The 13,403-nt window shown below is 38.5% G+C and overlaps 1 protein-coding gene across 1 annotated transcript in view; it reads left to right on the top strand.

The window, feature by feature from the left end:
• Positions 1–13,403, top strand: part of c22h6orf89 (chromosome 22 C6orf89 homolog) — a 28,833-nt gene that overhangs the window by 10,351 nt on the left and 5,079 nt on the right. Inside the window, exons 3-5 of the mRNA XM_080209787.1 lie at positions 7,661–7,806; positions 9,026–9,189; positions 11,260–11,395. Of these exons, the coding sequence (XP_080065913.1) occupies positions 7,661–7,806; positions 9,026–9,189; positions 11,260–11,395 (446 nt within the window). The remainder of the gene's footprint in view (positions 1–7,660; positions 7,807–9,025; positions 9,190–11,259; positions 11,396–13,403) is intronic.

Genomic DNA, 13,403 nt, shown 5'->3' with positions numbered 1-13,403 from the left:
CCACTAGTCACCAACCGCCAATCCGAATAGCACCCATTGACACCTGCTCTCTGCCTCCTATTTGACAGCCAATCCTCTATCCACGCTAACATCTTACCCCCAACTCCATGCCCCCTAACCTTCTGCAACAACCTTTTGTGCGGCACCTTATCAAACGCCTTCTGAAAATCAAGAAACACCACATCCACCGGTTCCCCTCCGTCCACCGCACTGGACACGTCCTCATAGAATTCCAATAAATTCGTCAGACACGACTTCTCCTTAACGGATCCGTGCTGCGTCTGCTCTATCAAACAATTCTTCTCAAGGTGCCTTGCTATTTCTTCTTTGATGACGGATTCAAGCATTTTTCCTACAACAGATGTTAAACTAACTGGCCTATAATTCCCTGCCTTTTGCCTGCTACCCTTTTTAAACAGCGGCGTAACATTAGCCGTTTTCCAATCTTCTGGCACTTGCCCAATCCTGGGATGGTTGATGTTCTGACACGTAAGGCACAGTAATGCCATTGCTATCCTAACTTTGTGCTTTGAGGCCTCTCTTCCCAGCTGAGATCATTTCCCTTTGTCACCCACTGACACAGCTACTTTGTAGGTTACTTGCTGAACTGACCCTCGTTCTATTTATTGCACTCTTGCCATTGTAACCTAGTGGCGTTCCCAGACTTATTCGCTGTTTCCTTCCTCTCTTTTCCCATTGCAACCTCCTTCCCAAAATGAAAATCAGCAACCTTTTGCCAAAGAAAACAGTTGAAAAGATTATTAAATTTTGTTTTAAATTTTTAGAAGGCTCAACATTTTCTTTCAGAATTCATTTTTTTTCTGTGCCTTAGTATAATTTTACCATTTTCTCCAGTATTATCCTCTGTATAAATAGTGATTTTGAGTTGTAGAGCCAAAGTATATTTCAAAATTACATTTGATCTTTTTAGCAGAACGGTTATCTGGCTGAACTGAAACATTGGTCAAAGATCGTGTCAGCAAACAAGAATTTAAAGTGGAGCCAGTTCTTGTTATACTAGCAAAATTGATGTCCCACAGGAAAACTTTTTTATTGCTACATATGTGGCAAGTGAATGGGTGTTGCCTGTTTTCATTGCTAACATTTAACATTCGTCTTCTAAAAAATCCTAGTACAGTGGACTGCAACACATTTTATCTATTTTGTTTTTGAATGTTAATTTGTCTGCATGGATAGAAAAAAATGCTTGTTTGCTTCTCACCTAATTTATTTACAGTATATTTACACAAACTCGCAATCTCTCTTTGTGTCTCTCACCTTTATGTTTCATGCATGTTCTTTCACTTTGTTGCATTCATTATTTCTCATATGCACTCACTCTCAGCAGATCACACTGTACCAGTGGTGAGGGATATTTAAGAGTAAATCCGATACATTCTCACTATTAGTGAAAAGCGTGCATCAAAGGCAGTTTTATGGATCAATAAAGAGAATGGAGTAAATATAGATGTTGGAAGTTAATGATTGCATGCTGTTCAGCACCAGTCAACTCTCGAGACATTGAGGCAGTCTGTGTCTCTATGCAACATAGTCTACATTCAAGCTAGGGCTGAAAAGTGGCAATTAACAGTTGCGCCACAAGTGCTAGGCAACAACCATCTCCAGCAAGAGAGAATCTAATTACTGCCCTTTCATGTTGAAAGTGGACATAACTGTATGGAGAAAATGTAAATTTTATAAGGTACAGAAAGTAAGCAGAGAATATTAAATAAAACAAAAGGTCAAGTGAAACATCACAAGCTTTTATGAGTAAGTATTAAGCAAAATCAGCAAATAAAGGATTGGTTTATTTTGTGGGGTGTGGGTGTCGCTGGAAAGGCTAATATTTGGAGACTTTCCTGACTTGTAGATCCTCAAAGTTTTGGAGTTGAAAAATGGGTTACTTGCCTCAAAATTCCCAGTCTCTGACCTGCTCTTATAGCCGCAGTATTTATATCACCTGTCCAGTTCAGTTCAGTTTCTGGTCAATGGTAATCCTCCCAGGCATGTGGTGATGATAATGCCACCGGTTGGGAAGGGAAGATGATTAGATTTGCTCTTGTTGAAGATGGTTGTTACCTAGAACTTGTGGCACAAATGTTACTTGTCATTTTTCAGCCCCAAGCTTGAGTGTAGTCTATGCTACATAGGGACAGGGGCTGCCTCAATATCTCGGGAGTTGACTGATGAAGAAGTTGAAATGGTTGGACCTAGGAATTCCTGCAGCCATGACCTTGGACTGAGATGATTGATTCTAACAACTACAACCATCGTCCTTTCTGCTCATTACAAGTCTAGCCATTGGAGAGTCCTCTCCTGATAGCCATTGACTTCAATTTTGCCAGAGTTCTTTGATGCCACACTCTGTCAAATGTTGCCTTATTAGCAGCTGTGCTAATTTCCTCTCTGGAAATCAGCTTTTTTGTCTTTATTTGGACCAAATAATGAAGTCAGAACTGAGTGGCCTTGGTACAACCAAAGATGAGCATCATGGAACAGGTGTTACTGAGTAAGTGCCCCTTGATAGACTGTCGATGCTAGCTTCCATCATTTTGATGATTGAGAGGAGGCTGAAGAAGAGGTAATTGACTGGATTGGATTTGTCCCTTTTTTTTGGTGACGGGGCATAATCTGGCCAATTTTCCACATTCCATATTGTTGGTAGATGCCAGGGTTGTATATGTGTTGGAACAGCCTGGCTAGAGGTGTGGCTATTTCTGGAGCAGAAGTCTTCAGTACTATTGTTGGATATGTCAAGGCTCATATTCTTTGCAACATCCAATGTCCTCAGTCATTTCTTGATTTCATGTGAAGTAAATTGATTGGCTGAAGATCGGTGTTCATGATGCTGGGAACCTCGGGGAGGCCAAAATGAATCATTTTGTTCGGCACTTCTGGTTGAAGATTATTGCAAATGCTGCAGCCTTATCTTTTGTACTGATGTCATAGAGTCATAGAGGTTTACAGCATGGAAACAGGCCCTTCGGCCCAACTTGTCCACGCAGCCCTTTTATTTAAACCCCTAAACTAATCCCAGTTGCCCACCTTTGGCCCATATCCCTCTATACACATCATACCCATGTGACTATATGAATGCTTTTTAAAAAAGACAAAATTGTGCTTGCCTCTAATACTACCTCTGGCAGCTTGTTCCTGACACTGACCACCCTCTGTGTGAAAGAATTGCTCCTCTGGATACTTCTGTGTCTCTCCTCTCGCACCTTAAACCTATGCCCTTCAGTTTTAGACTCCCCTATCTTTTGGAAAAGATATTGCCTATCTAGTTGACCTGTGCCCCTCATTATTTTATAGACCTCAATAAGGTCACCTCTCAGCCTCCAGTGCTCCAAAGAAAAAAGTCCCAGTCTATCCAGCCTCTCCTTATAACTCAATCCATCAAGTCCTGGTGGCAACCTAGTAAATCTTTTCTGCACTCTCTCTAGCTTAATAATATCTTTTCTATAATAGGGTGACCAGAATTGCATATAGTATTCCAAGTGTGGCCTTACCAATGTCTTGTACAATTTCAACAAAACATTCCAACTCACGTATGCAGTATTCTGACCGATGAAATCAAGCATGCTGAACGCCTTCTTCATTACCCTGTCCACTTGTGACTCTGCTTTCAAGGAGCTATGAACATGTACCCCTAGATTTCTTTGTTCTGTAACTCTCCCCAGTGGCCTATCATTATCTGAGTAAGTCCTGTCCTGGTTCAATCTCTCAAAATGCATCACCTCACATTTGTCTAAATTAAACTCCATCTGCCATTCATCAGCCCACTGGCCCAATTGATCAAGATCCCATTGCAATTAGAGATAACTTTCTTCACTGTCCACTATACCGCCAATCTTAGTGTCATCTGCAAATTTACTAACTATGCCTCCTATATTTGCACCCAAATCATTAATTTAAATGACAAATAATAGTGGACCCACTTTTGATCCCTGAGGCACACTGCTGGTCACAGGCCTCCAGTTTGAAAACAACCATTTACACCTACCCTCTGGCTTTTGTCAAGAAACCAATTTTGTATCCATTTAGATACCTCACCCTGGATCCCATGAGATTTAACGTTATGCAACAACCTACCATGCGGTACCTTGTCAAAAGCCTTGCTAAAGTCCATATAGACAACATCAACTGCACTGCCCTCATCTACCTTCTTGGTTACTCCTTCAGAAAACTCAAATTTGTGAAACATGATTTTCCACTCACAAAGCCATGCTAACTGTCCCTAATCAGTATTTTCATCTCTAAATGCCTGTAGATCCTGTCTCTCAAAATACCTTCCAACAATTTACCCGCTACAGATGTGATGTGCTGGACTCCCCTGTCATTGAGGATGGGGATATTGGTGGAGCATCCTCCAGTTGATAATTTTTTTTTGTCCATTGCCCTCATGATTCAATATGGCAAGACAGCATAGCTTTGATCTGACTCATTGGTTGGAAAATTGCTTTGACTTGTCTATTGGATGCAAGTTCTGCTGTCTCACATGTATAATCCTGTGTTATAGCTTCACTAGGTTGGCACTTTGGCTGCAATTCTCAAAACCCGCATGTAGCTGGGATCCTGTGGCCCCAGCAGTTAATGGTGTTTTGGCTGAATGTTAAATTTCTCCATTTTCTTACAAGATCGGAGATTTCCGGTCTTCAGTTTTAGCTATGCCCAGTGCGCTCCTGCACTTTTCTTTCAACCAGGATTGATCCCTTGACGGTAATAACAACGAGGAATGTTAAAGGGGATGAGGTTACATAGAACATAGAACATTACAGCGCAGAACAGGCCCTTCGGCCCACGATGTTGCGCCGACCAGTTTAAAAAAAAACAACAACAATGACCCACTAACCTAAACCAATCCCTTTTCGTCCATAAACCTGTCCACAGACCTCTTAAACGCCCCCAAACTAGGCGCATTTACAACTGCAGCAGGCAGGGCATTCCAATCCCTCACCACCCTCTGGGTAAAGAACCTACCCCTGACATCTGTCCTATAACTACCCCCCCTTAGTTTAAAGCCATGCCCCCTCGTGCTAGATTTTTCCATCAGAGGAAAAAGGCTATCACTATCCACCCTATCTAAACCTCTAATCATCTTATATGTTTCAATAAGATCCCCTCTTAGCCGCCTTCTTTCCAGCGAAAACAACCCCAAATCCCTCAGCCTCTCCTCATAGGATCTCCCCTCCACACCAGGCAACATCCTGGTAAACCTCTTCTGCACCCTCTCCAAAGCCTCCACATCCTTCCTGTAATGTGGGGACCAGAACTGCACACAGTACTCCAAGTGCGGCCGCACCAGAGTTGTGTACAGTTGCAACATAACGCTACGACTCCTAAATTCAATCCCCCTACCAATAAACGCCAAGACACTGTATGCCTTCTTAACAACCTTATCTACTTGATTCCCAACTTTCAGGGATCTATGTACACATACACCTAGATCCCTCTGCTCCTCCACACTATTCAAAGTCTTCCCGTTAGCCCTATACTCAACACATCTGTTATTCCTACAGATTGTGATTGAATATACCTCTGCTGCTGATGGCCCACATAGCCTCATGGTTCACAATATTGAGATTTTGGAACTGTTTTAAGTTTATCCCAGTTAACATAGAAGGTGTGTTCAGTGAAGTATGCTTGCAGAGACAGCACTTTATATTCATTGTGTGGTGATCATTCCTACCTATGTTGTCGTGGACAAATACATCTGTGGCCATTCAATTGGTGAGGACCAGGTCCGGTACAGTTTTGCCTCCTTGTTGGTTCCCTCATCACTTTGCCACAATCAATGCTTCTTTCAAGTGGTTTTCAATACTCTATGGAGGAATGCTAATGCATAGCTGAAAGAGAGTACGACATAGTGATCAATATAAGATCTCCTTGCCCCAAATTTGACCTGTTGCCATGAGACTTCATTAGGTCCGAAATCAGTGTTGAGGTCCTGCAGGGGAGCTTCCTCCTGACTAGACATCACTGTGCCACTGTCTCTTCTGTGTATTGTGATAGTGGTGTCTGGAGCATTGGCTGTAAAATGTAAGTTGGTGACTATGCTTACCTAAAGATGTTGCTTGACTAGTCTGTGGGACAGCTCTCCCAATGTTGGTGCAATATGTTACTAAGGGGGATTTTTGCTTGTTTGACAGGGGGTGTCAGTATCATTTCTGGTGCCTAATCTCTGACAGGTGGTCTATCTTGTTGTATTCCATTTTGATTTGGCTGTAGCAGTTTGATGCAACTGAGTGGCTTGTTAGGCCATTTCAGAAGGTAGTGAAGAGTCAATCACATTGCTGTGAATCTGGTAAGAATGGCAGATTTCCTTCCCTTTACAATTTTAATGAACCAGATGGTTCCTTACAGTGAAAGTTTCACAAACTTTTTTATTAAACAATTAAATTTATTTATTGAATTTAAATTCCACTAATTGCAGTGGTGGGATTTGAATCCATGTCCTTCGGACATTTGCCTCAGTCTCTGCAATGCCAGCCAATAACGTTACCACTATATCAGCATTCAGCCATAAGTATTCATGAGGAAGACTGTCTTGTTTTGGGGGCAAAGGGATGGTTTTGTTTAAATATTTCATATCAGATTTTATAAAGGCAGTTAAAAATACAAATATTATGATACCTGGTGAAGATTTGGAAGAGACTCTACTGTTATGAGTATTCAATCTTACCTGATATTTAGTAAAATTAAAAAGAGAACAGTCATTAGGTCCAAATGCCATGCATTCCAGAGCACTAAAGGAGAATGGGCAAATGATAAAATAGACACTAACTATACACTACCAGCCTCAATACCCCCCCCCAAAAAAAAAGCAAGATGGTAGTTGTTCTTGATGATCCAGAGGGTGGTAGGTCAAGTGCCTATTCAGAAAAGGGCAAAGACAAGCCAGGTAATTATAAGCTGGTTAATTTTGCCTTTATTGTGGGCAGATGGCTGAAGTCTATGAAGTAGGATGAAATGTGTGAAAATTTGGAAAAGCCACAGATTTGTCAAACATTTTTACAGGTTTGTTGTTCATTCGTGTTTAGTCATACTTGATTGATGAAGTGAAATCTTTTTGACAATCATATTTTAGTAAAGGCAGTGATGGATGGATATTATAGAAATTGAATTTTGCAAAGTGGAGATAAGGTGCCACTCTAGAGATTTGTTATAAAATTGGGTCATAGCATTAAAGAGAATATAGTCACAAGAATTCTTGGCTGGGAGATGAACAGAATGGGGGGAGTGGGGGGCACAAGGTGGAGGGGTGGTTTTCAGCTTGGCTAGATGTAGCTTAATGGTGTGCTCCAAGGATCTGGGCTGATGACTTTTGTTCACTTTTAATAAATGATAGAGGTGCGAAAGGAATTAGGGAAAGGAACAATACAAAAGATCACAGGAGCACAGGTTAGCAGAGCATATTATGGTACTTCTAGCTCAGTTGAGGGAAATGGAACAGTGAAAGGAAGTATACCGTAGGTATTGCAATTCTTGAGATTGAAAAAACAAAGATCACTCAGGATGCTGTAGCTTGATGGTAAAGCAGCCGAAGCTATAGATGAATAGTAAAGTGCAATTATTTGTGCACAGTCACATCTTGATTCTACATATTTAACACTCATGACATACATTGTATTTTTACAACTAAAGTTGTTGTTTCTTGCAGCTTTTCATGAGTGGGAATGTTCTGGGTGTGAGCAGCTAATACCCAACTGCACAGAATGTGCTGCCTTAACCGCTGTTGGAACAGTGAGTGACATGAAACATGTTTCCAAATATAATCATCGAATAGTGCAACCGGTTGTAATCAAGGTGAGCAATTATGTTAGGCTGAAGTGTTGGTTTTATTTTTCAGTCTCAGTTCTGCACCATCTTCTTTATTACCCATTGTGTTTTGCTAGATCTGTTTCTGGAGAAATGTTTATTGAAAAATCACAGAAAAGGGTAAAATTGTAGTTATTTTGTGATGCTCAAATTTCTGTAAGAGAGGTCTTACTGTAAAATGGTTATTGGAAAATAGAGTAACCTGTGAAATAATCTGACTGTGTAAAATTATTTTCCTTTACACAGTGAAAGCATGTACAAGTGCAGGTTTTGGCTCATGAGATTTGGTCAGCTTATGGAAAATGTTCAACTGTTTGGACAAGGAGAAAGTGATAGTGATGAAAGCAAATGCAGGGATGTCTTTTGTGAAATTGTACAATGTGGGTAGGGTAGAGAATGGGTACCTCATGCCGACACTGTGGTCATTGTAAGGGTGTTGCACGGGATATATAGTTTACACTGCTAGATTGCATATTGGTTTTGTAGTGTGTGAAAAGTCTATCGTTATGATTTTGAGGACATTGTATTGGTGGCTTTTCCAAGTAACTCAGCAGGCTTATCCAGGGAATATCAGAGTCATGTTTCCACAGTATCTGTAGCACTACAGTTAGCCTTAGCACCAGTAAGTTAGGTAGGGGAATATCAGTAAGGATTCTGTTTCCGATTATTATTATGGCTCCTCCTAGAAGTGTACATTCTGTAGTAGACAAGGACTAAATTGGGCATTGATGCCTTGGTCTCTGTGGTCAAATAGCCTTTTGATAAAAGGTATATTACAACCCTAGCACCATAAACTTTAATGTCCGCAGGAAAGAGAATTGGCAAGTAAAAGTGGAATAAAATATATTTATTAGGGTATCACTTAAAAACATTGATTCTTTATATCAGATGATACAGGTAACAGAAATTTGAGCAATTTGTTTACATAGAAAACTTGGTAAGATACTATGTTGAACATAATTATTGGGCATGCACATACTTTGATTGCTGTACAGTGTTATTTTATGTTCCTGTGATTTTAATGCTATAAACTACAAATTGCACCAACACAAAACTGTACGGTAAGTTTAGGATTCCTTGTGCCATTACCTAAGTCCAGTCGAGTACACTTGGATATGCAGTGTGCATTCTATTAATAACTGCATAATATTTGTAAATGTGATGCAAATAACAACATTCCATTGATTTGTTCAATCTCCTCCTGCAGAGTGGATCAACTGTGTCACTGTCATATGAGGATTTGAAACGCTTATATTCAGAATATAAGGAGGCCATGGATGTATATACTGAGGTTGAAGGTGATACTGAAAATGAAGTCAATAAAAACTCTTATCTCTTTCCAGAGGAAGAATCCAACGTAATTGTTCACTGGTGAGATTGAATATAATAATTCCACTTATTATAATTTTTCTAACTAAATCTCGCTAGTCGAAGAATTCTATTCATTTTGTTGCTTTTATCATTCTGTTTGCTAGTTCTCTTCCATGCCCCCAAACCAACAAATCATATTCTTTAACCTGCCATTAAGGCATGGCTGTAATTGAGTCGAGTTATATCCTTGACTGAAATTAATCAAATTAGAAGTATTTAATTTTATTTGATTGTTCTCAAAAACCAGCAATTAGTTGAGGGAGGCTCAATGGTTATTGTTGCAAATATTTAGTTACGTGTGGTCACTAAACATTGCAAGGAGTCTATTGAAATTAAGAGATATAATTAGCAAAAGAACATCCTGAAGAAAAAAGTTTTAAAATTTAGCAGTACAGTATTTATTTACAAAACCTTGTGTAATCATGCTGTAAACGTTGTTACCTGTTCCTGTGAATTTTCATTTTGAAATTGTTTTGCAATTAATCTGTCCAGGTTTATTCATTAAGCGGTCAAAGCACCCAAATGGCTCATTGAATTTTTTTGCTTGCTATTATTTTCCAAAACTGAAGTTTTAAGCAACATCAAACAGTGACAATAGTGTGATTTAAATGTACTAATTTGAATTGGGTGGGTGACAGTTGCAGAATTATCAACATCATGCATCAGCAACGCCTAGATAAATTATAGAATGCTTCGCTCTGCTTTAAAAAAATGGAAAAAGCTAGAGGGCATATATAAAGCATTAGTTGAATAGCATTTATAGTGATTTTCTTTGAAATAGCAAGCCATGTTTCTGTGCAAGCGGCAGAGTAAATGTGCTACAAACTAATTACACACCTGTTAAAACCTCAGTTATTGTTAAACTTATATTTATAATTCCAAAGTGTTTAAAAAAAATCTGTCTTTCCTCATCCTTATCTTCGTTAAAAAATAATGTTGAAAGCAAACAGTTTGCATCATTTATGTTTCATTATAAGTAAAAAGGACTTGAATAAAATTGCTGATATTTATTGGACAGGCGCAGTACATTTCCAATAAGTGATCACAAAACTACCATGTTTACAGTTTGCAATATTGACCTTTTAAAGTTGCGTGATTAGAACAAAACAAATGAAATCAGTAATGTCTGTGCCACAGGTTCATTCAGTAATAAATAAGAACTGAGCAACGACTTAAAAATGAGACTGCATTTTCACATGCCTAAATTTCTTATTTGGCCCTAGTTTTAAATTTTACTGGGATCTAAATTGCATCATCTTTTCTAATTCTACTTAACATTTTGACTGCTATTTCTACAGATGTGGCATCAAGATCAGCATGTTTAAGGCCATGTGACAAATGCATAATTTAGAGTGGGAATTTGTGTACCATGCACCTGAATTTAATGTGAGAGGCTCTGTAGCAAGTAGGTAGTAAAGTTCATAATAGCATAAGAATAGACATTGGAGCTATTATGCACTCTCAGGTAGCTAATTAAAATAAGTCCCATGTAAAGAAATATTTGCTATAAAATTAGGTGAATAGAAAAGCAACTGAAATCCCTGGTCAATCCACGTAGCATTTTATTGACATGCAAATTCCTCATTCCTCATCATGTGATACTAGTAAGGCTATTTGCGCACAAGTCATGCTAATCGAGGCATTAAATTTTAGCACCATATTGCTGTCTTCAGCTCGGAAGTAATATACAGAAGTCAAATGATTCAATTTTTTTAATTGTTGATTTTGTTAAATTCTTATTTGTTGTATGGCAGTCACCTCTGGTAACACACTGGTAGGGGAGGGAGAAGTATGAATTAGATTTGAGTGTTGTGAAAGAATGAGTTTTCAAACCTCAGTGGAAGCTTAGACTGTTTGAAACTATGATTTCATGGTGTAAAAGATCTTTCTCAGGCTTCTGCATATTGGCTAATCCTAAATTATAACTGGTCATTATTGAAATGTTTGTTACTACTGTTGCTTTTTGTCAGACACTCTAACTATTTTTTATTATGCACAAGTATAAATGACATCTTATCCTCTATATATGAACAATAACCAAATGTAATCTTTTCTCTCTATAATAATTAGGAGAAAGCAACGTATAAATGGAATGCATATTCTTCGAACACTTTTTCCCAATTCAAGTATGCTGCCTTTTGAGAATAAAGTATCCCTGAAGAAATGTTTAATAGCACCTATTCATGGTTCTCCATTCCAACTCCTGGTAAGGAAAATTAAAATAAGATTTGTGTATCATGGCTGTATAATAAACAAAAACCTCAATTATCAATTCTTTTTGTAAAACAGCTACTTGAAGCATTCTTAATTTATAATATTCAATCACATTTTTGCTTTGCTCATCGCCACCTAAGAAGAAACTCTTCTGTTACATTTACTTCTATAATGATTAATTAATGTTTTCATCAGTCTTGTAAACAACAAGCATAATAAACTAAAGGTGAACGAAGAGTCACAAACAAAGGTTTTAAATCTAAGGAGGTCAAACTTCGAAGTAACTTGACTGCAGTAGCTCAGGCTGAACTTCTAATGGGTAAACCTCCAAACAAAAGATGGAAAGTGACAAGTATTTGGTACAGTACTAAACCAATACACACCTCCAAATGGCAAACCCTCCCATTGTGCAATTAGACCAACGAATGAAATAAGAGATGGTATCTGAAAAGACTTACATGAAGTAGAAATTCAATGGACTGGCAGGACTATAAAATATTGAGATGAAAAAAGAGTGTGTAAATAATATTTCAAGGGATATCAAAGTTAACAGTGAAGTAGTTTAGAAATGTATTAGGGAACAGAGAATATATTCTGGTTGGATATGAATAGTGATGTTTTACCAGGGATCTTCAACATTTTTTTTACCATGACTTTGAATAAATAGTGTTCTACAGTCAAGCTTGAAGAGGACAGCATGTTAGGAGGAACAGTTAATTATATAGACAAGAGCAAGAGGTTGCATAGGAACATACGCAGACTGAGTGGGCAAAACCGGGAAATAAAGTTTAGCATGAGATCATTCATTTTTCACTCAAGATGTTAAATCAGTCTATTTTCTAAATAATGAAACACTAGCAACAATGGAGGGACAAAATGTACCCAGGAAGTATTGGAATATTGGCTTTTAACACAAATCGGCTGGAATGCAGAGAGAAAAAGTGATACTTCAGTTGAACAGTGTGTTGGTCAGATTCAGTACTGCGTTCAGTTTTGGCTAAACTGAGGAAGTACATATTGACTTTGGACCGGTTTATGATTCTGGGACACAAAAGGGCTAAGCTGTGAACACAGTTTCCACTTGCATTTCCTTGAGATTAGAAAGATGACAAGTGATCTGATCAAGGTGTTTAAGAGATTTGATCTGGCAGAAACAGAATTTTTTTCACTTCTGCTGAGGGAATACAGAACAAGGAAACATGAACTCAAAGTTAATGCTTATCCATTTAGGAATGAAATTGGGTAGCTTTTTTTTGCATGTTGGAGGGAATATGGCTTGACAGTGTTTAAGATTGAGAATAATTGTGAGGTAAGAGTGTCAAGATATGGAGCAAAAGCAGGCAAATGGAATTGAGGTACAGATTCACCATAATATAACTGAATGGCAGAATGGGCTCAAGAGACTGAATGATATACTCCTATTCCTATGTTTTAGTCTCTTCCAAATCCGTAATCATGGATGAGTTTTTTAAATGAGTAGATGCAATCATATTTTCTTAAAATATACAAATTTAGAATTTGCAGATGAAATGAAAGCATCGTGAACTTTGGGGAGAATAGTGTACAACTTCGAAAGGATATGGACAAATTGGTGAAGTGCCCAGACAGGTGGCAGATTTAGTTCATTGTGGAGAAATGTGAAGTTATTAATTTTTGGAAGGAAGAACATAAAGGAGCTGCAAGAGCAGCGGGACCTAGGTATTTATGTACAAAAGCCATTGAAGGTGCAGGACAGGTTGAGAGTGTGTTTAATAAAGCATACATTATCCTACGCTTCATTATTAGGGGCACAGTGTAAAAGAACAAGGGGCGTCGGGGAGTTGGGTATGTTGAATTTGTGTAAGGCATTAGTTCAGCCTCAGAACTGGATGCAGTGTTCCAGTTGGATGGTGTAGTTGAGGAAAGGTATGAAGGCATTGGAAAAAATGCAGAAAAAAGTCACAAAAATGTTTCCAGGGAGAGGAAATCCAGTTGTGAAGATAGATTGTGAAATCAGAAGT

The sequence above is a fragment of the Carcharhinus amblyrhynchos genome, chromosome 22 (genome assembly GCF_965287045.1).
Source record: "Carcharhinus amblyrhynchos chromosome 22, sCarAmb.v2.hapA, whole genome shotgun sequence".
NCBI classification, from domain to species: domain Eukaryota; kingdom Metazoa; phylum Chordata; class Chondrichthyes; order Carcharhiniformes; family Carcharhinidae; genus Carcharhinus; species Carcharhinus amblyrhynchos.
Note: the sequence above shows the minus strand (reverse complement) of the source record. Positions and strands in the feature narration are given on the sequence as shown.